The sequence below is a fragment of the Daphnia pulex genome, chromosome 10 (assembly GCF_021134715.1).
Source record: "Daphnia pulex isolate KAP4 chromosome 10, ASM2113471v1".
Lineage (NCBI taxonomy): Eukaryota > Metazoa > Arthropoda > Branchiopoda > Diplostraca > Daphniidae > Daphnia > Daphnia pulex.
This window is the reverse complement of record NC_060026.1, coordinates 9,074,590-9,100,681: the sequence shown is the minus strand read 5'-3', so window position 1 is coordinate 9,100,681 and position 26,092 is coordinate 9,074,590. Positions and strand designations below refer to the sequence as shown.

The following is a 26,092-nucleotide window of genomic DNA, read 5'->3' as shown; positions in this document are numbered from 1 at the left end:
TTGCCCCTCACGTATACTACTTGATACAAATTGCACGACGACAACCCATCTATTGTAGCCGACTATCATGCCTAAGCTTGTTAGCTTTCATTACGGAAATCAAGGCTTGTGGCGATCAAAAGATCCAAGGAAATATAAAAAAATAACCTGACTAATCTGACTGACTCTTTCAAAAGACTAAATGTGTTCGTGTGATAATCAATCTTACCATCAGAATCTATTCCTTTATAAAAGACACCGTAGTTCCCAAAATAGAACGATAGTAATTAAATCGGAAATCAAGATTTCGTGGCGCAACGGTAGCGCGCCTGACTCCAGATCAGGAGGTTGCGTGTTCAAATCACGTCGAGATCAAGCAAAAATATTTCTTGTGAAGGTATGTTTAGGCTTTTAAAACGGTTACAACGTTCAAATAACATTAATCACCATTGTTTCTATATCTTGTTATCTCAACACACATGTATCCTGATTCAATTTGATTCTTAGTCAGCTGTTTTTTTTTCTTTTTATCAAAATGTGACTTTAGATCTACACGGGACTACAGTTTTTGGAATGGGAGAGCATAGAACCAAGTGAGTTTACAAAAGGGGGAACATTTGCGTCTGAATGTCGATTACCACAGCAGTTGGAACACGACGAGTTTGAACCGATAACTATCTTGGGTTTCCACGATACAAACACAGAGTCTGGCGATGGATATAACTTGTACCTTTTTGTCCTACAAATGGTTTATTCGCCAATTGGTATGATCAAAGGAAGATTAAGTAATCTAAACCAATCTGGCAAACAAAAAAGAGTCCGCTTAAAGAGATTGCTTCAACCACCACTAACCACTAAGTACCGTCCTTATACGTACTGCGCAAGAATATCAGCAAACTAAACTCAATAGAGTAGATTCTACCAATCTGTCTTGGGCAATGGTGATTAAAATGCATCGACCGGGAATCGAACCCGGGCCGCCCGCGTGGCAGGCGAGCATTCTACCACTGAACCATAGATGCTTGCCCCTCACGTATACTTCTTGATATAAATTGCACGACGACAACCCATCTATTGTAGCCGACTATCATGCCTAAGCTTGTTAGCTTTCATTACGGAAATCAAGGCTTGTGGCGATCAAAAGATCCAAGGAAATATAAAAAAATAACCTGACTAATCTGACTGACTCTTTCAAAAGACTAAATGTGTTCGTGTGATAATCAATCTTACCATCAGAATCTATTCCTTTATAAAAGACACCGTAGTTCCCAAAATGTAACAATAGTAATTACATCGAAAATCAAGATTTCGTGGCGCAACGGTAGCGCGCCTGACTCCAGATCAGGAGGTTGTGTGTTCAAATCACGTCGAGATCAAGCAAAAATAATACTTGTGAAGGTATGTTTAGGCTTTTAAAACGGTTACAACGTTCAAATAACATTAATCACTATTGTTTCTATATCTTATTATCTCAACACACATGTATCCTAATTCAATTTGAATCTTAGTCAGCTGTTTTTTTTTTTTCTTTTTATCAAAATGTGACTTTAGATCTACACGGGACTACAGTTTTTGGAATGGGAGAGCATAGAACCAAGTGAGTTTATAAAAGGGGGAATATTTGCGTCTGAATGTCGATTACCACAGCAGTTGGAACACGACGAGTTTGAACCGATAACTATCTTGGGTTTCCACGATACAAACACAGAGTCTGGCGATGGATATAACTTGTACCTCTCTGTCCTACAAATGGTTTATTCGCCAATTGGTATGATCAAAGGAAGATTAAGTAATCTAAACCAATCTGGCAAACAAAAAAGAGTCCGCTTAAAGAGATTGCTTCAACCACCACTAACCACTAAGTACCGTCCTTATACGTACTGCGCAAGAATATCAGCAAACTAAACTCAATAGAGTAGATTCTACCAATCTGTCTTGGGCAATGGTGATTAAAATGCATCGACCGGGAATCAAACCCGGGCCGCCCGCGTGGCAGGCGAGCATTCTAACACTGAACCAGATCTTAACGGTACTACAGTTTTGGGAATGGGAGAGCATAGAACCAAGTGAGTTTACAAAAGGGGGAACATTTGCGTCTGAATGACGATTACCACAGCAGTTGGAACACGACAAGTTTGAACCGATAACTATCTTGGGTTTCCACGATACAAACACAGAGTCTGGCGATGGATATAACTTGTACCTCTCTGTCCTACAAATGGTTTATTCGCCAATTGGTATGATCAAAGGAAGATTAAGTAATCTAAACCAATCTGGCAAACAAAAAAGAGTCCGCTTAAAGAGATTGCTTCAACCACCACTAACCACTAAGTACCGTCCTTATACGTACTGCGCAAGAATATCAGCAAACTAAACTCAATAGAGTAGATTCTACCAATCTGTCTTGGGCAATGGTGATTAAAATGCATCGACCGGGAATCGAACCCGGGCCGCCCGCGTGGCAGGCGAGCATTCTACCACTGAACCATCGATGCTTGCCCCTCACGTATACTTCTTGATACAAATTGCACGACGACAACCCATCTATTGTAGCCGACTATCATGCCTAAGCTTGTTAGCTTTCATTACGGAAATCAAGGCTTGTGGCGATCAAAAGATCCAAGGAAATATAAAAAATAACCTGACTAATCTGACTGACTCTTTCAAAAGACTAAATGTGTTCGTGTGATAATCAATCTTACCATCAGAATCTATTCCTTTATAAAAGACACCGTAGTTCCCAAAATATAACGATAGTAATTACATCGAAAAGCAAGATTTCGTGTCGCAACGGTAGCGCGCCTGACTCCAGATCAGGAGGTTGCGTGTTCAAATCACGTCGAGATCAAGCAAATATATTTCTTGTGAAAGGTATGTTTAGGCTTTTAAAACGGATACAACGTTCAAATAACATTAATCACCATTGTTTCTATATCTTGTTATCTCAACACACATGTATCCTAATTCAATTTGAATCTTAGTCAGCTGTTTTTTTTTCTTTTTATCAAAATGGACTTTAGATCTACACGGGACTACAGTTTTTGGAATGGGAGAGCATAGAACCAAGTGAGTTTACAAAAGGGGGAACATTTTCGTCTGAATGTCGATTACCACAGCAGTTGGAACACGACGAGTTTGAACCGATAACTATCTTGGGTTTCCACGATACAAACACAGAGTCTGGCGATGGATATAACTTGTACCTCTCTGTCCTACAAATGGTTTATTCGCCAATTGGTATGATCAAAGGAAGATTAAGTAGTCTAAACCAATCTGGCAAACAAAAAAGAGTCCGCTTAAAGAGATTGCTTCATCCACCAATAACCACTAAGTACCGTCCTTATACGTACTGCGCAAGAATATCAGCAAATTAAACTCAATAGAGTAGATTCTACCAATCTGTCTTGGGCAATGGTGATTAAAATGCATCGACTGGGAATCGAACCCGGGCCGCCCGCGTGGCAGGCGAGCATTCTACCACTGAACCATCAATGCTTGCCCCTCACGTATACTTCTTGATACAAATTGCACGACGACAACCCATCTATTGTAGCCGACTATCATGCCTAAGCTTGTTAGCTTTCATTACGGAAATCAAGGCTTGTGGCGATCAAAAGATCCAAGGAAATATAAAAAAATAACCTGACTAATCTGACTGACTCTTTCAAAAGACTAAATGTGTTCGTGTGATAATCAATCTTACCATCAGAATCTATTCCTTTATAAGAGACACCGTAGTTCCCAAAATATAACGATAGTAAAAACAACGAAAATCAAGATTTCGTGGCGCAACGGTAGCGCGCCTGACTCCAGATCAGGAGGTTGCGTGTTCAAATCACGTCGAGATCAAGCAAAAATATTTCTTGTGAAGGTATGTTTGAGCTTATAGAACAGATACAACGTTCAAATAACATTAATCACCATTGGTTCAATATCTTGTTATCTCAACACACATGTATCCTAATTCAATTTGAATTGTAGTCAGCTGCTTATTTTCTTTTTATCAAAATGTGACTTTAGATCTACACGGGACTACAGTTTTTGGAATGGGAGAGCATAGAACCAAGTGAGTTTACAAAAGGGGGAACATTTGCGAATGAATGTCGATTACCACAGCAGTTGGAACACGACGAGTTTGAACCGATAACTATCTTGGGTTTCCACGATACAAACACAGAGTCTGGCGATGGATATAACTTGTACCTCTCTGTCCTACAAATGGTTTATTCGCCAATTGGTATGATCAAAGGAAGATTAAGTAATCTAAACCAATCTGGCAAACAAAAAAGAGTCCGCTTAAAGAGATTGCTTCAACCACCACTAACCACTAAGTACCGTCCTTATACTTACTGCGCAAGAATATCAGCAAACTAAACTCAATAGATTAGATTCTACCAATCTGTCTTGGGCAATGGTGATTAAAATGCATCGACCGGGAACCGAACCCGGGCCGCCCGCGTGGCAGGCGAGCATTCTACCACTGAACCATCAATGCTTGCCCCTCACGTATACTTCTTGATACAAATTGCACGACGACAACCCATCTATTGTAGCCGACTATCATGCCTAAGCTTGTTAGCTTTCATTACGGAAATCAAGGCTTGTGGCGATCAAAAGATCCAAGGAAATATAAAAAAATAACCTGACTAATCTGACTGACTCTTTCAAAAGACTAAATGTGTTCGTGTAATAATCAATCTTACCATCAGAATCTATTCCTTTATAAAAGACACCGTAGTTCCCAAAATATAACGATAGTAATTACATCAAAAATCAAGATTTCCTGGCGCAACGGTAGCGCGCCTGACTCCAGATCAGGAGGTTGCGTGTTCAAATCACGTCGAGATCAAGCAAAAATATTTCTTCTGAAGGTATTATTAGGCTTTTAATACGGTTACAACGTTCAAATAACATTAATCACCATTGTTTCTATATCTTGTTATCTCAACACACATGTATCCTGATTCAATTAGATTCTTAATCAGATGTTTTTTTTTTCTTTTTATCAAAATGTGACTTTAGATCTACACGGGACTACAGTTTTTGGAATGGAAGAGCATAGAACCAAGTGAGTTTACAAAAGGGGGAACATTTGCGTCTGAATGTCGATTACCACAGCAGTTGGAACACGACGAGTTTGAACCGATAACTATCTTGGGTTTCCACGATACAAACACAGAGTCTGGCGATGGATATAACTTGTACCTCTCTGTCCTACAAATGGTTTATTCGCCAATCTGTCCTACAAATGGTTTATTCGCCAATTGGTATGATCAAAGGAAGATTAAGTAATCTAAACCAATCTGGCAAACAAAAAAGAGTCCGCTTTAAGAGATTGCTTCAACCACCACTAACCACTAACCACTAAGTACCGTTCTTATACGTACTGCGCAAGAATATCAGCAAACTAAACTCAATAGAGTAGATTCTACCAATCTGTCTTGGGCAATGGTGATTAAAATGCATCGACCGGGAATCGAACCCGGGCCGCCCGCGTGGCAGGCGAGCATTCTACCACTGAACCATCGATGCTTGCCCCTCACGTATACTTCTTGATACAAATTGCACGACGACAACCCATCTATTGTAGCCGACTATCATGCCTAAGCTTGTTAGCTTTCATTACGGAAATCAAGGCTTGTGGCGATCAAAAGATCCAAGGAAATATAAAAAAATAACCTGACTAATCTGACTGACTCTTTCAAAAGACTAAATGTGTTCGTGTGATAATCAATCTTACCATCAGAATCTATTCCTTTATAAAAGACACCGTAGTTCCCAAAATATAACGATAGTAATTACATCGAAAATCAAGATTTCTTAGCGCAACGGTAGCGCGCCTGACTCCAGATCAGGAGGTTGCGTGTTCAAATCACGTCGAGATCAAGCAAAATTATTTCTTGTGAAGGTATGTTTGGGCTTATAGAACAGATACAACGTTCAAATAACATTAATCACCATTGGTTCAACATCTTGTTATCTCAACACACATGTATCCTAATTCAATTTGAATCTTAGTCAGCTGTTTTTTTTCTTTTTATCAAAATGTGACTTTAGATCTACACGGGACTACAGTTTTTGGAATGGGCGAGCATAGAACCAAGTGAGTTTACAAAAGGGGGAACATTTGCGTCTGAATGTCGATTACCACAGCAGTTGGAACACGACGAGTTTGAACCGATAACTATCTTGGGTTTCCACGATACAAACACAGAGTCTGGCGATGGATATAACTACGTGGGCAATGGCAGCACGTCCAACTTCCAGAGCCGTCAGCCGGGCTCATCCATCCCTTCCCAGAGGGGAGCACATTCATCGAGAGGCTTCAACAATCAATTCAACAACCGCGGAAGGTATGATGTCGTTCCTTTTAACTCATTAAAGATAGAGAAAGAGAGCGAGCCTATTGTAGCCGGTAGACTAAGAAATTTTGCGGGATGTTGGGGCCAATTTACTAAAGACCCATGGATCCTTGAGGTTGTCTCTGATGGTTTGAAGCTAGACTTAATTGAGAGACCTGTACAAGTAATTGAACCGTGTAATATGTCATTCGGGGAATCTCAGACAATTTTGTGCAACGAGGAGATGCTAACTTACTGAAAAAAGGGGCGGTATCGGAGGTGGCGAACCCAGTGTTTATAAGTAGTCTCTTTGTCATTCCGAAGAAATCTGGTGGGTTTAGGCCAGTCATTAATTTAAAAGGGTTAAATCAGTACGTCACTCATCATCACTTCAAGATGGAAGGTCTTTCCTTTTTGAAACATCTTGTCCAACCGGGTGACTGGCTGGCGAAACTAGATTTAAAAGATGCCTATTTTACGGTGCCGATGCACCTTTCAGACCAAGAATTGTTACAGTTTAGATGGCAGGGAAAAGTTTATCAATTTAACTGTCTACCCTTTGGACTTTCATCGGCCCCGTGGGCCTTTACTAAATTACTAAAACCTTTGGTGGCCTTTTTTCGGGAAAGAGGGATCAGACTAGTGATCTACTTAGACGACATTTTAATACTAGGGTCATCCAAGGAGAAATTGACAGAGGACGTCGGCCTCGTCAGATCAGTTTTAGAGTCAGTGGGATTTATTGTAAACGAAGAAAAATCGAGTTGTGAGCCCTCCCAAAATATTGAATTCCTAGGATTGATTGTCGACACAATCGCGATGTCCCTGTCGCTTCCCCAACCCAAAGTAAAATCAGTAATTACCTCTTGTAGAAAACTCATTTCTCAATCGAAGCCCTCGTTGAGGGAAATTGCTAGCGTGATGGGGAATTTTTCGTGGGCGATACCAGCGGTGCCTTTTGCTAGAGCCCACTATCGCAATTTGCAAAGGCTTTATAACGACCGTTTAAAGCACACGGCGGATCTTGATACCAAAGTGAGCCTTTCAGAAGATGCCATCACAGACCTTCGTTGGTGGATCGCTCATTTACCTAGCGTCAATGGTAAATCTTTAACCACGGCCGAACCTTCACTCATTATTTTCTCCGACGCTTCTTTACTAGGGTGGGGCGCAGTTTGTAATAATGTGACGTCGAATGGCCCCTGGTCATTAGAGGATAGCAAGTGACACATAAACGAATTAGAGTTACAGGCCGCATTTAATGCGCTTCAGGCATTTACCCATTCGTTAAAAAATATAGCCGTTTTGCTCATGATGGACAACACGACGGCGGTGGCATACGTGAATAAGGCGGGGGGCACAAGGTCTAAAGAGATGTGTAAATTGGCAACAGAAATGGCTTCGTGGTGCGAGTCGAAGGGGATTTTACTTCAAGCCGCTTACCTTCCGGGATCTCTAAATTCCATTGCAGACATGGAGTCGAGACGCAGCCACGATGCGAGCGATTGGCAACTGGCAAAGACGGCCTTCAGGGCCATATCGGAGAAATGGCCGATCAACATAGACCTCTTTGCATCATCTTGGAACGCACAGACACCGAAATTTGCCAGCTGGTTCCCACAGCCCGGGGCATCCCTGAACGATGCGCTGTCATTCAGTTGGGTGGGGTTGAAAGGTTACGCGTTTCCCCCATTTTTCCTGATAAAGAATTGCCTCTCCAAAATCAGGAGGGAGAAGTCGGAAATAATTCTTGTTTGCCCGTACTGGCCCAGCCAGCCCTGGTTCCCAGTCCTTCTAGAGCTGGCATCGTCAACCCCGGCCATCTTCAGGCCATCGGAGAACCTGCTACTGTCGTCGCTGGGCGACCCACACCCACTCTGCATGAAGCCGACTTTCCTTCTGACCGCCTGGAAGTTGTCAGGAGACGTTTCGAAGGGAAAAATCTTCCGGAATCAGTTATTAAGCTACTATTGGCAGCCAACCGGAAGACCACACACATTGCTTACAAGTCCGCCTGGCGCTCTTGGCGTAATTGGTGTATGGGACAAAGTATCAATTCCGTGTCAATTAATATAAATAGTATCCTAAAATTTTTATCGGACGCGTTCGAATCTGGGAAAGCGTACAGCACAATTAATGTTTATCGCTCAATGTTGTCCGGCACGTACGACCAAATTGAAGGTTTTGATATAGGTTGCCATCCCCTCGTTCTAAAACTGATGAAAGGAATTTTCAACAGTAATCCCCCGAAGCCCAAATATTCTAACACGTGGGACTTGAATATAGTGCTGGATTATTTTAAAACAACCTCAAGCGAAGATCTCGGCCTGCTCCCATTAGCCTGCAAACTAGTTACTCTTCTATCATTTGCCACTATGCTAAGAGTCTCAGAATTGGCATCCATCGATAGGAAGTCGGTAATATTTTCGGACAACTCAGTTAATTTCTCTCTTTGCAAACCAAGGAAATCCCAAAGAGCTGGGCCGCTTAGGTCACTGACCGTGAAAAAACTAGAGGATCAATCAATCGATCCGGTCCACTGTTTAGGCCTCTATGTTCATGCAACAGACACCCTGAGAAGCGAAGTTAACGAGCACCGGCTGTTCATCGGCTCGGTGAAACCGCACAAACCCGTTACCGGGTCAACGATAGCTAGGTGGATTAAAAAGCAACTGGAAGAAGCGGGGGTAGATACATCCACCTTTTCAGCGCACTCAACGAGAGGCGCGGCAGCGTCCAAAGCAGCTACGCTTGGCGTGCCCATCCAATCAATATTAAGCGCAGCAGACTGGGCCTCTGAGTCCACCTTTTCAAGATTCTATCGTCGAGAAGTTGCAGAACCTACAGTAGCTGAGTTAATAATGGCGGGAGCTCCGAGTTAGGCTCAAGATGTTCGGTGCTTTAAAATCACAGTTGAAGTCGAACGAATTTTTGAATTACAATTAAAAATTGTTCGAGTGAGCGCGAAGCGCGAATGAGGAACAATTTGGATTGTATAAGAAAATAAGGAGACTTCAACTGTCTCAAAAACCCGCATGCCTACCCACCCTATTTAATAATCTTCTTGTCATTTGTTTACACAGATTTTATCAGAATCGCGGTGGCTTCAGAGGCGCCCACTAAGGAGGCACAGTAACCATCGCAAAGATCTGAGGATTAAAGGGCGTACACCAGACCAAGAAGACAAAAATTTAATTATCGTCTGCTGTAAAGAGCTAAAATAGACAAGGTCAACACACAGTTGAAGTCTCCTTATTTTCTTATACAATCCAAATTGTTCCTCATTCGCGCTTCGCGCTCACTCGAACAATTTTTAAGTCTGGCGATGGATATAACTTGTACCTCTCTGTCCTACAAATGGTTTATTCGCCAATTGGTATGATCAAAGGAAGATTAAGTAATCTAAACCAATCTGGCAAACAAAAAAGAGTCCACTTAAAGAGATTGCTTCAACCACCACTAACCACTAAGTACCGTCCTTATACGCACTGCGCAAGAATATCAGCAAACTAAACTCAATAGAGTAGATTCTACCAATCTGTCTTGGGCAATGGTGATTAAAATGCATCGACCGGGAATCGAAGCCGGGCCGCCCGCGTGGCAGGCGAGCATTCTACCACTGAACCATCAATGCTTGTCCCTCACGTATACTTCTTGATACAAATTGCACGACGACAACCCATCTATTGTAGCCGACTATCATGCCTAAGCTTGTTAGCTTTCATTACGGAAATCAAGGCTTGTGGCGATCAAAAGATCCAAGGAAATATAAAAAAATAACCTGACTAATCTGACTGACTCTTTCAAAAGACTAAATGTGTTCGTGTGATAATCAATCTTACCATCAGAATCTATTCCTTTATAAAAGACACCGTAGTTCCCAAAATATAACGATAGTAATTACATCGAAAATCAAGATTTCGTGGCGCAACGGTAGCGCGCCTGACTCCAGATCAGGAGGTTGCGTGTTCAAATCACGTCGAGATCAAGCAAAAATATTTCTTGTGAAGGTATGTTTGGGCTTATAGAACAGATACAACGTTCAAATAACATTAATCACCAATGGTTCAATATCTTGTTATCTCAACACACATGTATCCTGATTCAATTAGATTCTTAGTCAGATGTTTTTTTCTTTTTATCAAAATGTGACTTTAGATCTACACGTGACTACAGTTTTTGGAATGGGAGAGCATAGAACCAAGTGAGTTTACAAAAGGGGGAACATTTGCGTCTGAATGTCGATTACCACAGCAGTTGGAACACGACGAGTTTGAACCGATAACTATCTTGGGTTTCCACGATACAAACACAGAGTCTGGCGATGGATATAACGTGTACCTCTCTGTCCTACAAATGGTTTATTCGCCAATTGGTATGATCAAAGGAAGATTAAGTAATCTAAACCAATCTGGCAAACAAAAAAGAGTCCGCTTAAAGAGATTGCTTCAACCACCACTAACCACTAAGTACCGTCCTTATACGTACTGCGCAAGAATATCAGCAAACTAAACTCAATAGAATAGATTCTACCAATCTGTCTTGGGCAATGGTGATTAAAATGCATCGACCGGGAATCGAACCCGGGCCGCCCGCGTGGCAGGCGATCATTCTACCACTGAACCATCGATGCTTGCCCCTTACGTATACTTCTTGATACAAATTGCACGACGACAACCCATCTATTGTAGCCGACTATCATGCCTAAGCTTGTTAGCTTTCATTACGGAAATCAAGGCTTGTGGCGATCAAAAGATCCAAGGAAATATAAAAAAATAACCTGACTAATCTGACTGACTCTTTCAAAAGACTAAATGTGTTCGTGTGATAATCAATCTTACCATCAGAATCTATTCCTTTATAAAAGACACCGTAGTTCCCAAAATATAACGATAGTAATTACATCGAAAATCGAGATCTCTTGGCGCAACGGTAGCGCGCCTGACTCCAGATCAGGAGGTTGCGTGTTCAAATCACGTCGAGATCAAGCAAAATTATTTCTTGTGAAGGTATGTTTGGGCTTATAGAACAGATACAACGTTCAAATAACATTAATCACCATTGTTTCTATATCTTGTTATCTCAACACACATGTATCCTAATTCAATTTGAATCTTAGTCAGCTGTTTTTTTTTCTTTTTATCAAAATGTGACTTTAGATCTACACGGGACTACAGTTTTTGGAATGGGAGAGCATAGAACCAAGTGAGTTTACAAAAGGGGGAACATTTGCGTCTGAATGTCGATTACCACAGCAGTTGGAACACGACGAGTTTGAACCGATAACTATACTTGGGTTTCCACGATACAAACACAGAGTCTGGCGATGGATATAACTTGTACCTCTCTGTCCTACAAATGGTTTATTCGCCAATTGGTATGATCAAAGGAAGATTAAGTAATCTAAACCAATCTGGCAAACAAAAAAGAGTCCGCTTAAAGAGATTGCTTCAACCACCACTAACCACTAAGTACCGTCCTTATACGTACTGCGCAAGAATATCAGCAAACTAAACTCAATAGAGTAGATTCTACCAATCTGTCTTGGGTAATGGTGATTAAAATGCATCGACCGGGAATTGAATCCGGGCCGCCCGCGTGGCAGGCGAGCATTCTACCACTGAACCATCGATGCTTGCCCCTCACGTATACTTCTTGATACAAATTGCACGACGACAACCCATCTATTGTAGCCGACTATCATGCCTAAGCTTGTTAGCTTTCATTACGGAAATCAAGGCTTGTGGCGATCAAAAGATCCAAGGAAATATAAAAAAATAACCTGACTAATCTGACTGACTCTTTCAAAAGACTAAATGTGTTCGTGTGATAATCAATCTTACCATCAGAATCTATTCCTTTATAAAAGACACCGTAGTTACCAAAATTTATACGATAGTAATTACATATAAGAATTCAAGACTTCGTGGCGCAACGGTAGCGCGCCTGATTCCAGATCAGGAGGTTGCGTGTTCAAATCACGTCGAGATCAAGCAAATATATTTCTTGTGAAGGTATGTTTAGGCTTTTAAAACGGATACAACGTTCAAATAACATTAATCACCATTGTTTCTATATCTTGTTATCTCAACACACATGTATCCTAATTCAATTTGAATCTTAGTCAGCTGTTTTTTTTTTCTTTTTATCAAAATGTGACTTTAGATCTACACGGGACTACAGTTTTTGGAATGGGAGAGCATAGAACCAAGTGAGTTTACAAAAGGGGGAACATTTGCGTCTGAATGTCGATTACCACAGCAGTTGGAACACGACGAGTTTGAACCGATAACTATCTTGGGTTTCCACGATACAAACACAGAGTCTGGCGATGGATATAACTTGTACCTCTCTGTCCTACAAATGGTTTATTCGCCAATTGGTATGATCAAAGGAAGATTAAGTAGTCTAAACCAATCTGGCAAACAAAAAAGAGTCCGCTTAAAGAGATTGCTTCATCCACCACTAACCACTAAGTACCGTCCTTATACGTACTGCGCAAGAATATCAGCAAATTAAACTCAATAGAGTAGATTCTACCAATCTGTCTTGGGCAATGGTGATTAAAATGCATCGACTGGGAATCGAACCCGGGCCGCCCGCGTGGCAGGCGAGCATTCTACCACTGAACCATCGATGCTTGCCCCTCACGTATACTTCTTGATACAAATTGCACGACGACAACCCATCTATTGTAGCCGACTATCATGCCTAAGCTTGTTAGCTTTCATTACGGAAATCAAGGCTTGTGGCGATCAAAAGATCCAAGGAAATATAAAAAAATAACCTGACTAATCTGACTGACTTGCGATGATTGGACGATCACAATATAAACTCACACTGAAGTTACACCTATACTAACACTAACACAAACACAAAAACAAAGTAGATTATAAGGAAACTTTATTTACCACTTGTTGGGGAGTACACTGCCGGAATCACTCTGCCGGGATGAGGCAGAGCGTGGGCTTTTATACTTAGGGTTAGTTATTGCAACGCGCAATTGGCATTGCACCATCCGAAGCAACCTAAGTATCAAGGCTGAAAGCGCCTGCCTTGTCATAAAAGGCTGACGGCTTTCACCTTGAGAGGCAGAGCTCCCGCCTCCCTACATTCCTCCCTTACCCGAAGAAATTCTGGGTAGGAGGGCGAAACAAAACCCAATAAAATAATTGAACAAGGATAGCATATATTGTATAGAGAAAGCGATTGAATAATACATAATGGCAAAATATTATACCAACACCAAACGAGTAAAAGTGAAATAAGTATATAAGATAATTAACGAGATAATATATACATAAAAGAAACAATTAGACTGGGTTGTGGGGATTGATGATGGTGTCGTTCGAGTCCTCATAGTATCCGTATAAGGTACCAATGATTTCTCACGACACGGCACCATTTGGTCAGTATCTTCTTCTTCTTCTGCTTCCTCTCTTTCTTCATAATATTCTTCTTCCTCTTCGTCCACGATTTCTCCTTCTTCCAGTTCTTCCTCCATTGTTGCGTTTTGCCTTTCCGGGCTCCCTTCGTCTTCTTCTAAGTCGTCGATGTCTACCTCTTGGGACAGCAAGACCTTGATCTTGCCATCTTCGCTTTCGGGCTGTGGTAGACACGAAACTGAACACTCCTCTCTCCGTGGTGTCGCTTCGTATGTCGTCCTTGTCGTCCTCGTCGTCCTCGTCGTCCTCGTCGTCGATGATGAGGGTCTGCTGTTTGGTCTGCTTAGTATGCTGGTCCGGCGCGACATTTTTCTTTTTTCGAATCTTCTTCGGCTTCCGGAATGTCATCCCGTTCTAGGACAGGCTCGTCGTCTTCTATCTCCTCTCCCCGTTCTTCTTCACTGTCAGCCGGCTCTTCCTTTATCGGTTCAATCACAAACCCTACCGATTGTTCGATGCCCGGTAGATAGCGGGGGTCTGTGGTGATTTTCACTTTTTCTTCGTTGTCGGAGATGATTCTTGCCGGAATTCTTCTGATTTTTGCTTGCACGTCTAGAATCACAAATGTTCCTTTTCGGCGTTGTGCCGTAAAGGCAAAAGTCTTTTTTAGCACAGTTGCGTCTTCACACATTGTAAACTAAATTGTGAGTGTTACAGTGCGGTCGTTGCTGTTTTTAAATACAACGGCTCTCTTTGTCTTGCAAAAATAGGTCAAAAGATGATGCGCAATGACCGCGCAAACATAACACAATTTTGTAGTGAAAACATATACATGATTTATGTTGATAGACAAAGGTGAAGAATTAAGAGATGTCATATGAAAAAGAAAATGGTTGAATGCTACTAGATGTACTTTGTCCTTATTGAAACTCGACTCGAAACACATAGCGTATAGAGTTTTCTTTTCTACGGATGATATACTGGTACGGGACATGCTGAAGGATTTATGTGTAAGATAGCGGTAAATTATTACACGGGTCAAAAGAGAAAGTTTCATGTGGTGATTTAGTGTATACAGGTAACATGTGGTAGCTGAAGACTGTGTGTATAAAAGAGAAAGTATTTGTTTTTAAACGGTAAATCAGAATTGAAAGTTTAATTAATGCGATTGAATTGAGGTTGGAATTTTTTAAGAAAGGGAAAACTACTTAGAGCAATGGAAATGGAAATTTTTTTTTTCTTGTTTTTTGTTTTTCTTTGTTTTTTTTTTTATTTTGTTTTGTTTTGTTTGTTTTATTTATTTTTTTTATTTTTTTTCCTTTTCTTTTTTAAGAGTTTTAAAGAGCTTGTGGTCGGGGTTTTTTGTCGATGGCCATAGAACTTTGATAGAACTGAATTTGCGATGAAAAAGGAATGATCGAACCTTAGGTCTTTAGGCTTAGGATGTACAATTTACAGAATGACAGAATTGAGACATTGACAGAATTGGCAAACAGACAATAAACACAAAAGTTTTTTGTTTCAAATTTTTGTTTTGTTTTGTCTAGTTTTAACAGAAGGTTCTGGTTGAGGATTGCTTTTGGTGGGGTTTGTGGAGTTTTAGGTGGGCGGCCTCTACGTTTATGGATTACACTTGGGTTAGGTATATATATATTTTTTTGATTTGAGGTGTACCCCAAAGTTTAGCTATTATAGGGGTGGTAACTCAAACCACTACTTCATTTGGATTTTCTGTTACCAACTTAATCCCATTTACATGTACAACAAATTTGTCCTTGGATATTGTACTGGCTACGTTGTTAATTAATTTTATAATTTCATAATTAAGATCAGATAATTTTTTAGATATTATGTAAGTGTTGTAGAATCTAGTGCTGACCGCTAGATGTCATGCCACCTAGAGCGAGCATATCCCCGCTATGCAGAGTCCCAATACAGCAGTCTTCGACACACACTTGTCTTTATAACATGGTGTCAGAAGTGTGCTCTCACAACTCGACGGTGTTGAGTCGTAACCGCGTGGTTTGTGAGTATTGAACTGCATCCTTCTTTATCGTACGCATCCTCCGTGTTGTTGAACTGCATCCGTCTTTATCTCGTGCATCCGTTTGTCTTGCACCATTTTCTTGAAATGTCGTCTTCGTTGAGGGCTCCTGAACCTTTTTCTTTCGGGGCCAGTGATTTGGCGGCCCAGTGGGGTATGTGGCGTAAACAGTTTTCGTGGTACTTGGTGGCTACAAATAGCGGCCTTAACGTGGATGAAGAGCAAATGGTGGGCGTGCTCATCACTCTTCTTGGCAGTGAGGGCCTCAAAATTTACGAAACTTTTGTGTTCAATCCAGCCACCGATGCCAGAAAAATTGAGCCGGTGTTAGACAAATTCACTGCCCATTTTGAGCCCCGACGTAGTGAAGTTTTCGAGCGTTTTAAATTCCTGCGTCGTCATCAACTCCCTGGTGAAACTTTTGATGCGTGGTTGATTGATCTTCGTGGTCTCGTGAACTCATGTGGCTATGGTACTGGTGTTGATTCGGTCTTACGGGACCAGATAGTACTCGGTGTGGCTGATCCTTATGTCCGTGAAAAGCTGTTGTACGAAAAAGATTTGCTGCTCGCCACTGCGTGTGAAATTGTGCGTGCATGTGAGTCATCGAAAGCCCAGCTCAGCCAAATCAACACACCGTCGACAGCAGAAGCCGCTCACGCCATTCAGAGTCGACCTGGTGGCCGGAAGGTTGAGAGAAAGCCGGATTCATCATTCAGAGCTCAGCATGAGCAGCAGCCGTCCGCTAATCAACACCCAGCCCAGCAGTATCCCAAGTGTAAAGATTGCGGTCGTTCCCATAGAAAAAATCAGTGTCGGGTCACCAATGTTACGTGTTTTAACTGCAACGTGGTCGGCCATGTATCTAGTTGCTGTCCGAATCCACCCAAGCCCCGCCAGATGTCGACACGTCAAGCACCAAGCCCCGCGGCCAAAGTTCATGCTGTGGAGGAGGAGACGCACTGGATTGGTGATGTCGATCGTGGCGGTACGGCGATGGCCCTCCCACGGTCAGTTGAAGAAAGTTACTACGTCTCTCATTCCCTAACGTCATCTGGTGGTGAGTCTGAGTGGCGCCAAGAAGTGACAGTAGATGGCGTTAAAGTTAACTTCAAGCTTGATTCGGGCGCCACATGCAACATTCTGCCGTATGAGTCATTTTCTCGGCTGCCCAAAACACGCCGCTGTCTTCGCCCTGGGCCCATTGTTCGCAGTTATCGTTCACAAGATGGCCTCTTACGCGTGCTCGGATTGCACACAGCCAAGGTGGTTCACAGAGGCGCTTTATTTGTCATCGACTTTGTCGTAGTTGACGAGCCTGGCCAGCCACCCCTTCTAGGACTCCCGTCTTGCGACAAGCTGAACTTGATTCGGCGAGTCGATGCTGTTCAGTCGCCAGTAGAAGCTCCGCTGCCGCCAATCGTCGTGGAATTCATGGACGTCTTCGAAGGATTAGGTAAATTACCTGTCGAACACGACATTAGGCTGCTGTCGGGTGCTAATCGCGTGGATCCTGTTGTGTGTGCAGCCAGTCGACTTCCGTTCCGGCTGGAGGATCGCGTTTTCAAGAAGTTGGACGAAATGGTCAACGACAAAATCCTCACCCCCGTGCAAGAGCCAACTGAGTGGGTCAGCCGAATGATGGTGGTGGGAAAGCCGGACGGTGATGTCCGTATTTGTCTGGACCCGTTTGAGCTCAACAAGGCTATTCAACGTCAACATTTTGCCGTCCCCACCATTGAGCAGCTGTTCAGCAAGTTGGGTAAGGCTCGATATTTTTGCAGCCTTGATGCTGCGTCTGGTTTCTATCAGATTCCTTTGTCTGATGCAGCGTCCTATTTGTGCACAATGGCCACTCCGAAAGGCCGTTATCGCTTCCTCCGGCTGCCGTTTGGATTGAAGTCAGCCCCTGAAATTTATCTTCAGACGATGAACGACTTGTTTGGAGACCTGTCCGGCGTACTCATCTACTTTGATGATTTCCTTGTAACGGGTGAAACGGAGGAGGAACTTCTAGCCAACCTTCGTCAAGTGTTTGTACGTTGCCGTCTCCATGACTTGAAGCTTCAGTTAAAAAAGTGCAAATTCTTCCTCCAGGAGCTCCCGTGGCTAGGCCATGTCATTGGCCAGGGAATTTTAAAGCCGGACCCTCTCAAGATTTCGGCAATTGTGGAAATGCCTGATCCAACTTGTCCGGCAGATCTCGTCCGTCTCCTGGGCATGGTGACATACCTGGACAAATTCTGCCAAAATCTCGCGGGTCTGACACGACCCTTACGTGACTTGCTCAAAGCAGACGCAGCGTGGGTGTGGGAAGAGCCCCAGAAGATGGCCCTTGGTCAGCTAAAAAGTGCATTGTCGTCTCTTCCAGTGCTACGACTGTTTGACCACTCACTGCCCTTGGTTGTGTCCGTTGATGCGTCTCCCGTCGGCATCGGTGCAGTGTTGCTTCAAAATAACCAACCGATCGCGTACTCGTCAACGTCGTTAACCGATACTCAAAAACGGTACTTTCAGATCGAAAAGGAGCTGTTGGCGGTCCAGTTTGGACTCATGCGCTTCCGGCAGTACGTCTATGGCCAAATGGTGGTGGTTGAAACCGATCACAAGCCGTTGGTTGGCCTCCTGGAGAAGCCCATTGCGTCTTGTTCCCCGAGAATCCAGCGGATGCGTCTTCAACTCCAGCGATTTGATTTCCAGCTCGTCTACAAGCCGGGCAAGGAGCTGTTTATCGCCGACACGCTTAGTCGGGCTCCGTCGCCCCGCCTCTTTACCGATGACGTCACTCAAGACTGTGAGGAGCAGGTTCACGCTGTTCTTGACCTGATAATTCCTCATGATTCAACTCGTGTCAAATTTGCTGCAGCAACAATGGCAGACCCGACTCTCCGTCTCCTGAAAGAAGTCCTTCGGCGTGGATGGCCTGATCACAAGGCCCAGTGTCCGGTGGCCGTTAAGCCGTTCTGGCCAGTACGCCACCACTTGTCTGAAGCTGATGGTCTGCTACTCAATGGCAGCCGGTTGGTGGTTCCGATTTCGCTTCGGCAGGAAGTGTTGGCCGGAATACACGACGGCCATTTTGGAGAGGTGAAGTGCATCTTACGGGCCAAATCGGCCGTTTATTGGCCCGGGTGTGACGAGCAAATTCGCAACATGGTGGCCAGCTGTTCGACCTGCCAAACGCATCGCCATCGAAACCCAGCGCAGCCTCTTCGTCCAGTGCCGTTGCCGGTTCATGCATTTCAGTGGGTGTCGGCTGACATTTTTCTACATGGTGGCGTCAACTACCTCCTGATTGTTGACGCATATAGCAAGTGGCCGGCATGCGTTCCGTTGCGCAGTTTATCGTCGTCGTCCGTCGTCGCCGAAATGGAACGCATATTTAGTGACTTTGGCGTTCCGGAAATTGTCATGTCCGACAATGGCTCTCAGTTCGATTGCGCCGAATTTCGAGAGTTCTGCGAGGGCCGTGCCGTTCGGTCAGTGACGTCCAGCCCAACCTACGCACAGTCCAATGGTCTGGTGGAGCGCCACATACAGACAGTAAAAAAGACGCTCCTAAAAATGTTTACGGATGGCCGGTCTCTGTGGGAGGCCTTGGCGGCCATTCGGTCAACTCCAATATCGTCGGAACTGCCGTCTCCGGCAGTGTTATTGCAGGGACGCCACCTTCGTGGCAGCTTGCCGTTTCTGCAGGATCGTCTGGTTCCACAATTTGTATCTGCCAAGTTCGTTCACGGCCAGCTCCAGCGTCGTCAGGCTACGGCTTGTTTCACTCACGGCGGTCGTCCGGATGTTCGTGGGTCGGCGCTCATTGTCGGTCAACGTGTCCGGGCGTTCGTCTCTGGATTGTGGTTACCAGGTGCCGTCGAAGCTGTTTGCAGCGAACCGGACTCATATGTCGTTCGGTTGGCGGATGGGCGAGCTTTTCGTCGGACGCGCCGCGATATAAATCTTGACAACTCGCCGTCGGCAGGATTGGCCGTGGGTCAACAGAGTGGTGGTGCTGCTGTAATCCAGTCTGCTGTTCGCGGTTATCGCCCCGCCCCTGCTAATCATCTGCTGCCGGCCCTGTCTTGGTCTCCGCCTGCCCGCGCTGTGAATGTTCCAGTTGCCCAGCCGCTTCCGGTAGCCCTGGGTCAACCGTCAGTGATGCCACAGCCTCCGCCGGTCTTTGTCAATCCGGCGCCCGGCCCGGCAACCCCTGCAAGGCAACGAGCAGCGCCCGTCTCAACCGACCAGCGTGCTACCGTCCAGCTGCCCGCTGTCCAGTCAACCCTGACTGCATCAAGTCCGCTGGCCGTTGCGCCTCATCGTCCGGGATCGACTCGCTCTGGTCGCCCTTATCTCAAGCCGTCTTAATTGTATGTGTGCGATTCCGTGTTCGTTGTCCTGGCTGCTTTGCTAGTGACACTTTTGGCTGTTTTGCTATACTTTCACTCATGGAATTCATCGTCTAATTCTCAATTTTGTTTTCTTCCTGCGTCTCGTCCCATTGTTCATGTCATTTCGTGTCCTATCTCATTGTTCATTTCATAGTGATTGTTCTCTGGTTTTCGTCCCATTGTTCATGTCATGTCGTGTTTTCCTCATTGTTCATTTCATTGTGTTTATTGTCTTGTTCGGCATGTTAGTTGTCGTTCATTTATGTGTAATCAGTGTGCGAGGGGGAGATGTTGTAGAATCTAGTGCTGACCGCTAGATGTCATGCCACCTAGAGCGAGCATATCCCCGCTATGCAGAGTCCCAATACAGCAGTCTTCGACACACACTTGTCTTTATAACAGTAAGGTCCTATCCATCTATTACTAAATTTTCCTGTAGTTGCGTGCGCTTTTAAAAGAACGTGATCGTTGATGTTTAATTTCACTAATTTACTCCCTTGATCATAAGATTGTTTTTGCTTTACTTGTGCTTTTTCTAATTTTTCTTTTGAATACTATAGAGCCTTTCTCCAATGTCTTTCGTAGTCATCATCGTCTTCAAAAACTTGAACGTTTGGTGTTATCGCAATGTCGTTTGGTATAATTGGGTTACGTTTAAAGAATAGATTAAATGGGCAACTATCGATGCTTGAGGGTTGCGAAGTGTTATAAGCGAATGTCACAAAATCGAGGTACATATCCCAAGACTCTGGTTCTTCGTTAACATAGCAAGCAAGCATATCACATAGTGTGCGATTGAATCTTTCTACAAGACCATCTGTTTGTGGATGGTAACTAGTGGTCTTGATCTGCTTGATTTTAAATAATACACAGATATGAGAGATAAGTTTTGAAAGAAAATTGGTACCTTGATCGGTTAGTACTCTTTCTGTTGGACCATATTTAGTATACACTTTCTTTACTAAGTGTTCAGCTATCGTATAAGCTTTTTGATTCTCCATTGGAATTGTCATAACAAATCTACTTGCATAATCAGACAGAACTAATATATATTTGTTTCCATTACTGCTTTCCGTGACCGGTCCAACTACATCCATTGCGATCTGTTCCCAAACTTTGGTTACAGGTGGCAAAGGTTTAAGTGGTGCTTTAATTGATCCGTAGGCTTTACGTTTAGCACACGTGATACAATTGCTCACGTATGCTTTAACGTCGTTGCCTAGTCCGGGCCAAAGGTATTGGCGTTTAATTCTCGCTAAGCTCTTCGCAACTCCTAAATGCCCTGCTAACATGTGGCCATGATTCATTTTAAGTATTTCCTGTATTTTGTCTTTTGGCACTACAATCTTCCCATCATAAGTTACTAGTAACCCTGCATTATCAAAATGAAACTCTTCTTTATCGTTTTCGCATTCATTAATTTTTCGTATTATTTCCTTGCAATATTCGTCATTACGTTGAGCTGCTATCCAATCGTTTTGCATTACTTCGGGTTTTAATATAGCGCCTATTACTGGGAGCGGTTTTCTACTTAAACCATCTGCGTTCTGATTCTCCTGGCCAGGACGGTGTATAAGGGTCATGTTGTAAGCTTGCATTTCGTATGCCCAACGTGCTAATCTTCCATGTGGGTCCTTCTTCTTCATCAACGTTTCTAACGGCTTATGATCTGTAAATACCTTAAAAGTTCTACCATAAAGATATGGTCTGAAATGCTCTAATGCATGTACAATGGCTAAACATTCTTTTTCTGAAATATTCCAAATTCGTTCTCGTTCGTCTAAATGTCGCGAAGTATATGCTATCACTACTTCGTGTTCCCCGTGTATGGCTTCTGGATCCGTTTTTGAGGGCGGTAAATACTGTATCTGCGCTAATACTGCACCAATCCCGTATCCCGAGGCGTCCGCGTAGACTAGAAATTCCCGGGTAAAATCTGGATACCTCAGAAGTGGATTGCTGGTTAGGCAATGTTTGATACGTTGAAAGGCGTCCCTTTCTCTCTCGCCCCATACCCATGCAGTATCTTTTTTCGTTAGTTCTGTCAAATAATGAGCAATTTCAGCGTACTCGCGTACGAATTTACGATAATAATTCGCCAAACCTAAAAAGGACGATAATTGCTTATCGCTCAACGGTTCAGGGTAGTTTAGTATGGAACGTGTTTTCCCGTCGTCGGGATGAAATCCACTAGCTGTGATAATATGTCCTAAGTACTTAATCTTTGTTTTAAAGAAGTCACATTTACTCAATTTAAGTTTAAGATTCTCTTGTGTTAGCAGATCGAATACTATCCGCAAGTGTCGAATGTGGTCATCCATCGTTTTACTAAAAACGATGATGTCGTCCAGGTAAACAAGGACAAATTCGTACAAGACATCCTTAAATAAGGTGTTCATCTCCCTCTGGAAAGTACTTGGAGCATTGCACAAACCAAAAGGCATGCAGTTGAACTCGTAGAGCCCATACTCGCATATGAAAGCAGTTTTGTATTTATGCTTTTCCTCTATTTCGATTTGCCAATATCCACTGAGCAAATCCAGAGTTGAAAAATATTTCGCGCCGTGAAGGCTATCGATAATCAATTGAATATTCGGAATTGGATATCTGTCTTTAACTGTCACATTGTTTAGCGGACGATAATCAACACAAAACCTCATTTGACCTTCTTCCTTCTTGGCTACTAGCAAGATAGGACAGGCAAATGGGCTGGTACTTGGTCATAATATTATTTCTTAACATATCCTCAATCTGTTTTTTCACTACTAATCTCAATCTCTCTGGAGTGCGCCTCATGGGCATAACATCTGGTAACTGCGTTGTATGAATAGAATGTTTAATCGATTTCGCTTTACCCAGTTCATTAATATTTTCGGTGAAAAGCGAAAAATAATTAATCAACAGGTTTTTCAAGTTTTCTTTTTGCTCTACTGGAACTCCTGCTAAATCGAGCTGTGGAGGCGTGGCTATACTGATTGAACATATTGATAAAGGGGGTATGATCAAGCTTCTTAATTCATTCTCATGCGCATAACTAATACTACGTTCACTTGGGTTAATAACAATCTTGTTTGCTGCTAAGAAATCATAACCTAAAATACAACCTTCATCTAGATCTGTTATAACATAAAACTGGTGAATAAATGGATGTCTACGGGCTAACCTAACGCTTAATTCATATCTACCTATAGGTTTTACAAGTTCACCTGAAACTGTTCTAAATAACTGTACGTTAGGGTCAGAAACTTCTAATTCTTTAATATCCTTATATGGAATACGGACAAGTAAACGATGTGCTAGAAAGCTTGCAGCTGCGCCAGTGTCGATTAATGCTTGTGTCTTAAGATTATTAAAAGTTACGGGTATCCTCATTAATTGAGCTACACTAGCGATTATAGGTATATTATTTACATTTGGAGCGGTTAAAAGTCCTATGGTCGCTGTTGGGTTGTTTCTGGTGGATTTGTTCGACATTCTCTAGCGTAATGTCCACGTTTACCACATGCATAACATTCGATATCGCGTCTATTCCTAACTTCTCTTTGTTGCTCGTATCCTCCGTTTGTTCTTGGTCTAGCACCGTTGTAAGGGGCTGATCGAAAATGCGATTGGTTTGGGCGGTAATTTGCGGGTGTACTACGTTGGTCCGAAAAATTTCTATTACGTTGGAAATTACTGTTATCCGAAAATCTTCTTCTATAAAAATCGTTATTTGGGCGCGGAAACTGGGTTCTACCTGTTTGGCTACTGGAATAATTTTGACGTACTGGAGTCTGTTCGTTATGCTGTCGCTCATCAGAATTTGTATTGTATCTATTTCCGCTTGGGCTTCGTGAACGATAATAGGTGTTATTCCTACCTTTATCCCGTGAGTAACTACTATCCGTATTCTGTCGTTGTTGGGAGGGTTGCTGAAAACGTATCCGACCTTCAGAATGTGAACGCCTACGATCACCTGAAGGTGACCGATGTCGGTTATATGCCTCAGTAATGGCCACTGTAGGTAGGACAACTGCCGGTGTTTCCTGTTGAGGGGTGGGATCGATATTTAGTTCTGCTAATTGCTTTTCAAGTTTCGAAAGTTTATTTTTCTTTCTCTGAAGCTCAATGTCTTGTTCATCTTCGTGAGCCGAAATACCTGCGATTGTAGCTTTTAGACTTTTGGTCTCATTCTGTTCCATTCTATTCACTATAGTTTCTGCTGCATAAACTATCTCGCAAACATCTTCATATGAGCTATTTACATCAATTCTCGTCCATACAACCTGTACTATTTTTGGTAACAAGCCCTTAAGAAGTATCTTTTGTTTGGCTTCTCCTCTAATTTTCTTAAGTGATCTAGCCAGAACTACGGCTTCAGGGGGTGCAATTGTCTCATCAAGAACGATTTCTTTTCCATGAATAATGTCATACAAATGATTAAGTCTCGAAACATATGTTTGGGTACTTTGATCAGGCGTTTGTTTTAATTCATTTAGTTGTTTTTTAAGATTCTCGATTTCTGTTTCTGTTAAAAATCTGCTAATGAGGGCTTTTTCCCACGCATCGTAATCTTCTTTATCCGCAGCGTGATCTATGTAGTCACTGTGCCAATCCGCGGCATCGCCTCTTAATCTGTCTGAAAAATATTTAATTTTATCCTTGGCGCTCCATCCTGCGCTTTGAGCTACTCTTTCGGCGTCTTTTAACCAATTATTTATGAGCTGATCTCCTCTTTTTCCTTTGTATACGGGAATTGATTTTCGTTCATCCTGTGAGTATAGTTCACGGAGATGACTTTTGGTCAATGGAACATTGTTTGGATCGGGCGAAGGTGCTCTAGGGCCTTGTTGTTGGTTTGAAGGATTTTGTATAGGAGCGGTCGGTGGTGTTGGAGGAATCGGGGGAGTCGGAGTCATGTTTAGGGGTTGAGTGATTTGTGCTGTCTGTTGTGCTAATTGTTGTTGTAACGTGGCTATATCTAAGTTCAATCCTTTGTTAATTTGCCTTAAAGAGTCTACTGATAATTCTTTAGTGGCGACGTCTTGTTGTAATTTTGTTAATTGGGTAGTTAATTGTACGTTCTGGTCGCTTAGGTCTGTCAAGTTAGCTAAGTTATCGTTGATAGCCTTATTTAACTCCACGTTCAGTTGAGAATTTTTGTTTTTTAGTTCGATAATTTCGCTGTCAGCTACTTTACAGGAGTTTTCTAGGGAGTCGTGTTTAATACCTAACGCGTTGTAGCTATCAACGAGTTGTTTTATTTTATCCTTTGAATCGTTTTCTAGCTGGGTTAAAGTGTCTTTCAAATTTTTAATATACTCGTCCCTCTTTAGTAAAATGTCTTCCGCTTTCTCTAAATCCTTCTTTACTACTTCGTATTCGTTAAAAAATGATTTACTTTCACTACTCGTCTGATGATCCTCTACTTTGCTATTTAATTCTGCTATCCGAGCTGCTTGCTTAACGTTGGAGCTTTGTGGATTGTCTACCTCTGTTGTTAATCGAGTATTATCGATAAAACAATCTGCTAATTTTTTAGAAAGATCTCGTCTTACGCTATCGACTTCTCTCTCACTTTTTGCTTTTTGGGTTTCTAATTGTACTTCAAGGCTATTCGCATAATTTTCCAGAGATAACTGTTTAAAAATCAATTCACGTCTGAAGACTTTAAAAGCTTTGTTTCTGAATTCGACTTCCTTACTGTGTGCTGTTCGTATATTTTGAATCAACGGCTCATACACTAAGGAATCTCCTTTTAACTGCACTAAATATGTTACTATATTGTCGACTACTTTTTCCTTTGCCTCACCGGTTATATATTGAGATCCCCCTAATTCTTTTTTATAAAATTCGTACGTATATTGTTTTAATGAATTGTATACTTGACTTTTGATGTCTTTCTGTTTCGCAAGAAAATCGCTTCTTGTCACTCGTCTGGTAGATGTCCTATCTGCGACGTCTTTTGTAAGTTTAATT

General features: G+C 42.6%; 1 protein-coding gene and 2 non-coding genes across 6 annotated transcripts; 1 reads left to right on the top strand and 2 right to left on the bottom strand.

Annotated features, from left to right (window-relative positions):
- Nucleotides 1-2,403: 2,403 nt before the first annotated feature.
- On the bottom strand, nucleotides 2,404-2,474 carry Trnag-gcc. Its single transcript has one exon. It is a non-coding gene; the product is annotated as a tRNA-Gly (tRNA).
- Nucleotides 2,475-5,440: 2,966 nt separating this feature from the next.
- Nucleotides 5,441-5,511, bottom strand: Trnag-gcc. The gene has a single exon. It is a non-coding gene; the product is annotated as a tRNA-Gly (tRNA).
- Nucleotides 5,512-15,567: 10,056 nt separating this feature from the next.
- On the top strand, nucleotides 15,568-20,516 carry LOC124206024 (uncharacterized protein K02A2.6-like). 4 transcript variants are annotated; one of them, XM_046603635.1, is made up of 4 exons: nucleotides 15,568-17,205; nucleotides 17,278-17,511; nucleotides 17,581-17,786; nucleotides 17,847-20,516. In XM_046603635.1, exons 1-4 carry the CDS (start codon nucleotides 15,837-15,839, stop codon nucleotides 20,109-20,111), a joined length of 4,074 nt encoding a protein of 1,357 aa, XP_046459591.1. In that variant the 5' UTR covers nucleotides 15,568-15,836; the 3' UTR covers nucleotides 20,112-20,516. The 4 variants fall into 4 exon arrangements, with proteins under 4 accessions (XP_046459591.1, XP_046459590.1, XP_046459589.1 ...); XM_046603634.1 differs by having other exon boundaries at nucleotides 17,581-20,516; XM_046603633.1 differs by having other exon boundaries at nucleotides 15,568-17,511.
- The last annotated feature ends 5,576 nt before the right edge of the window (nucleotides 20,517-26,092 follow it).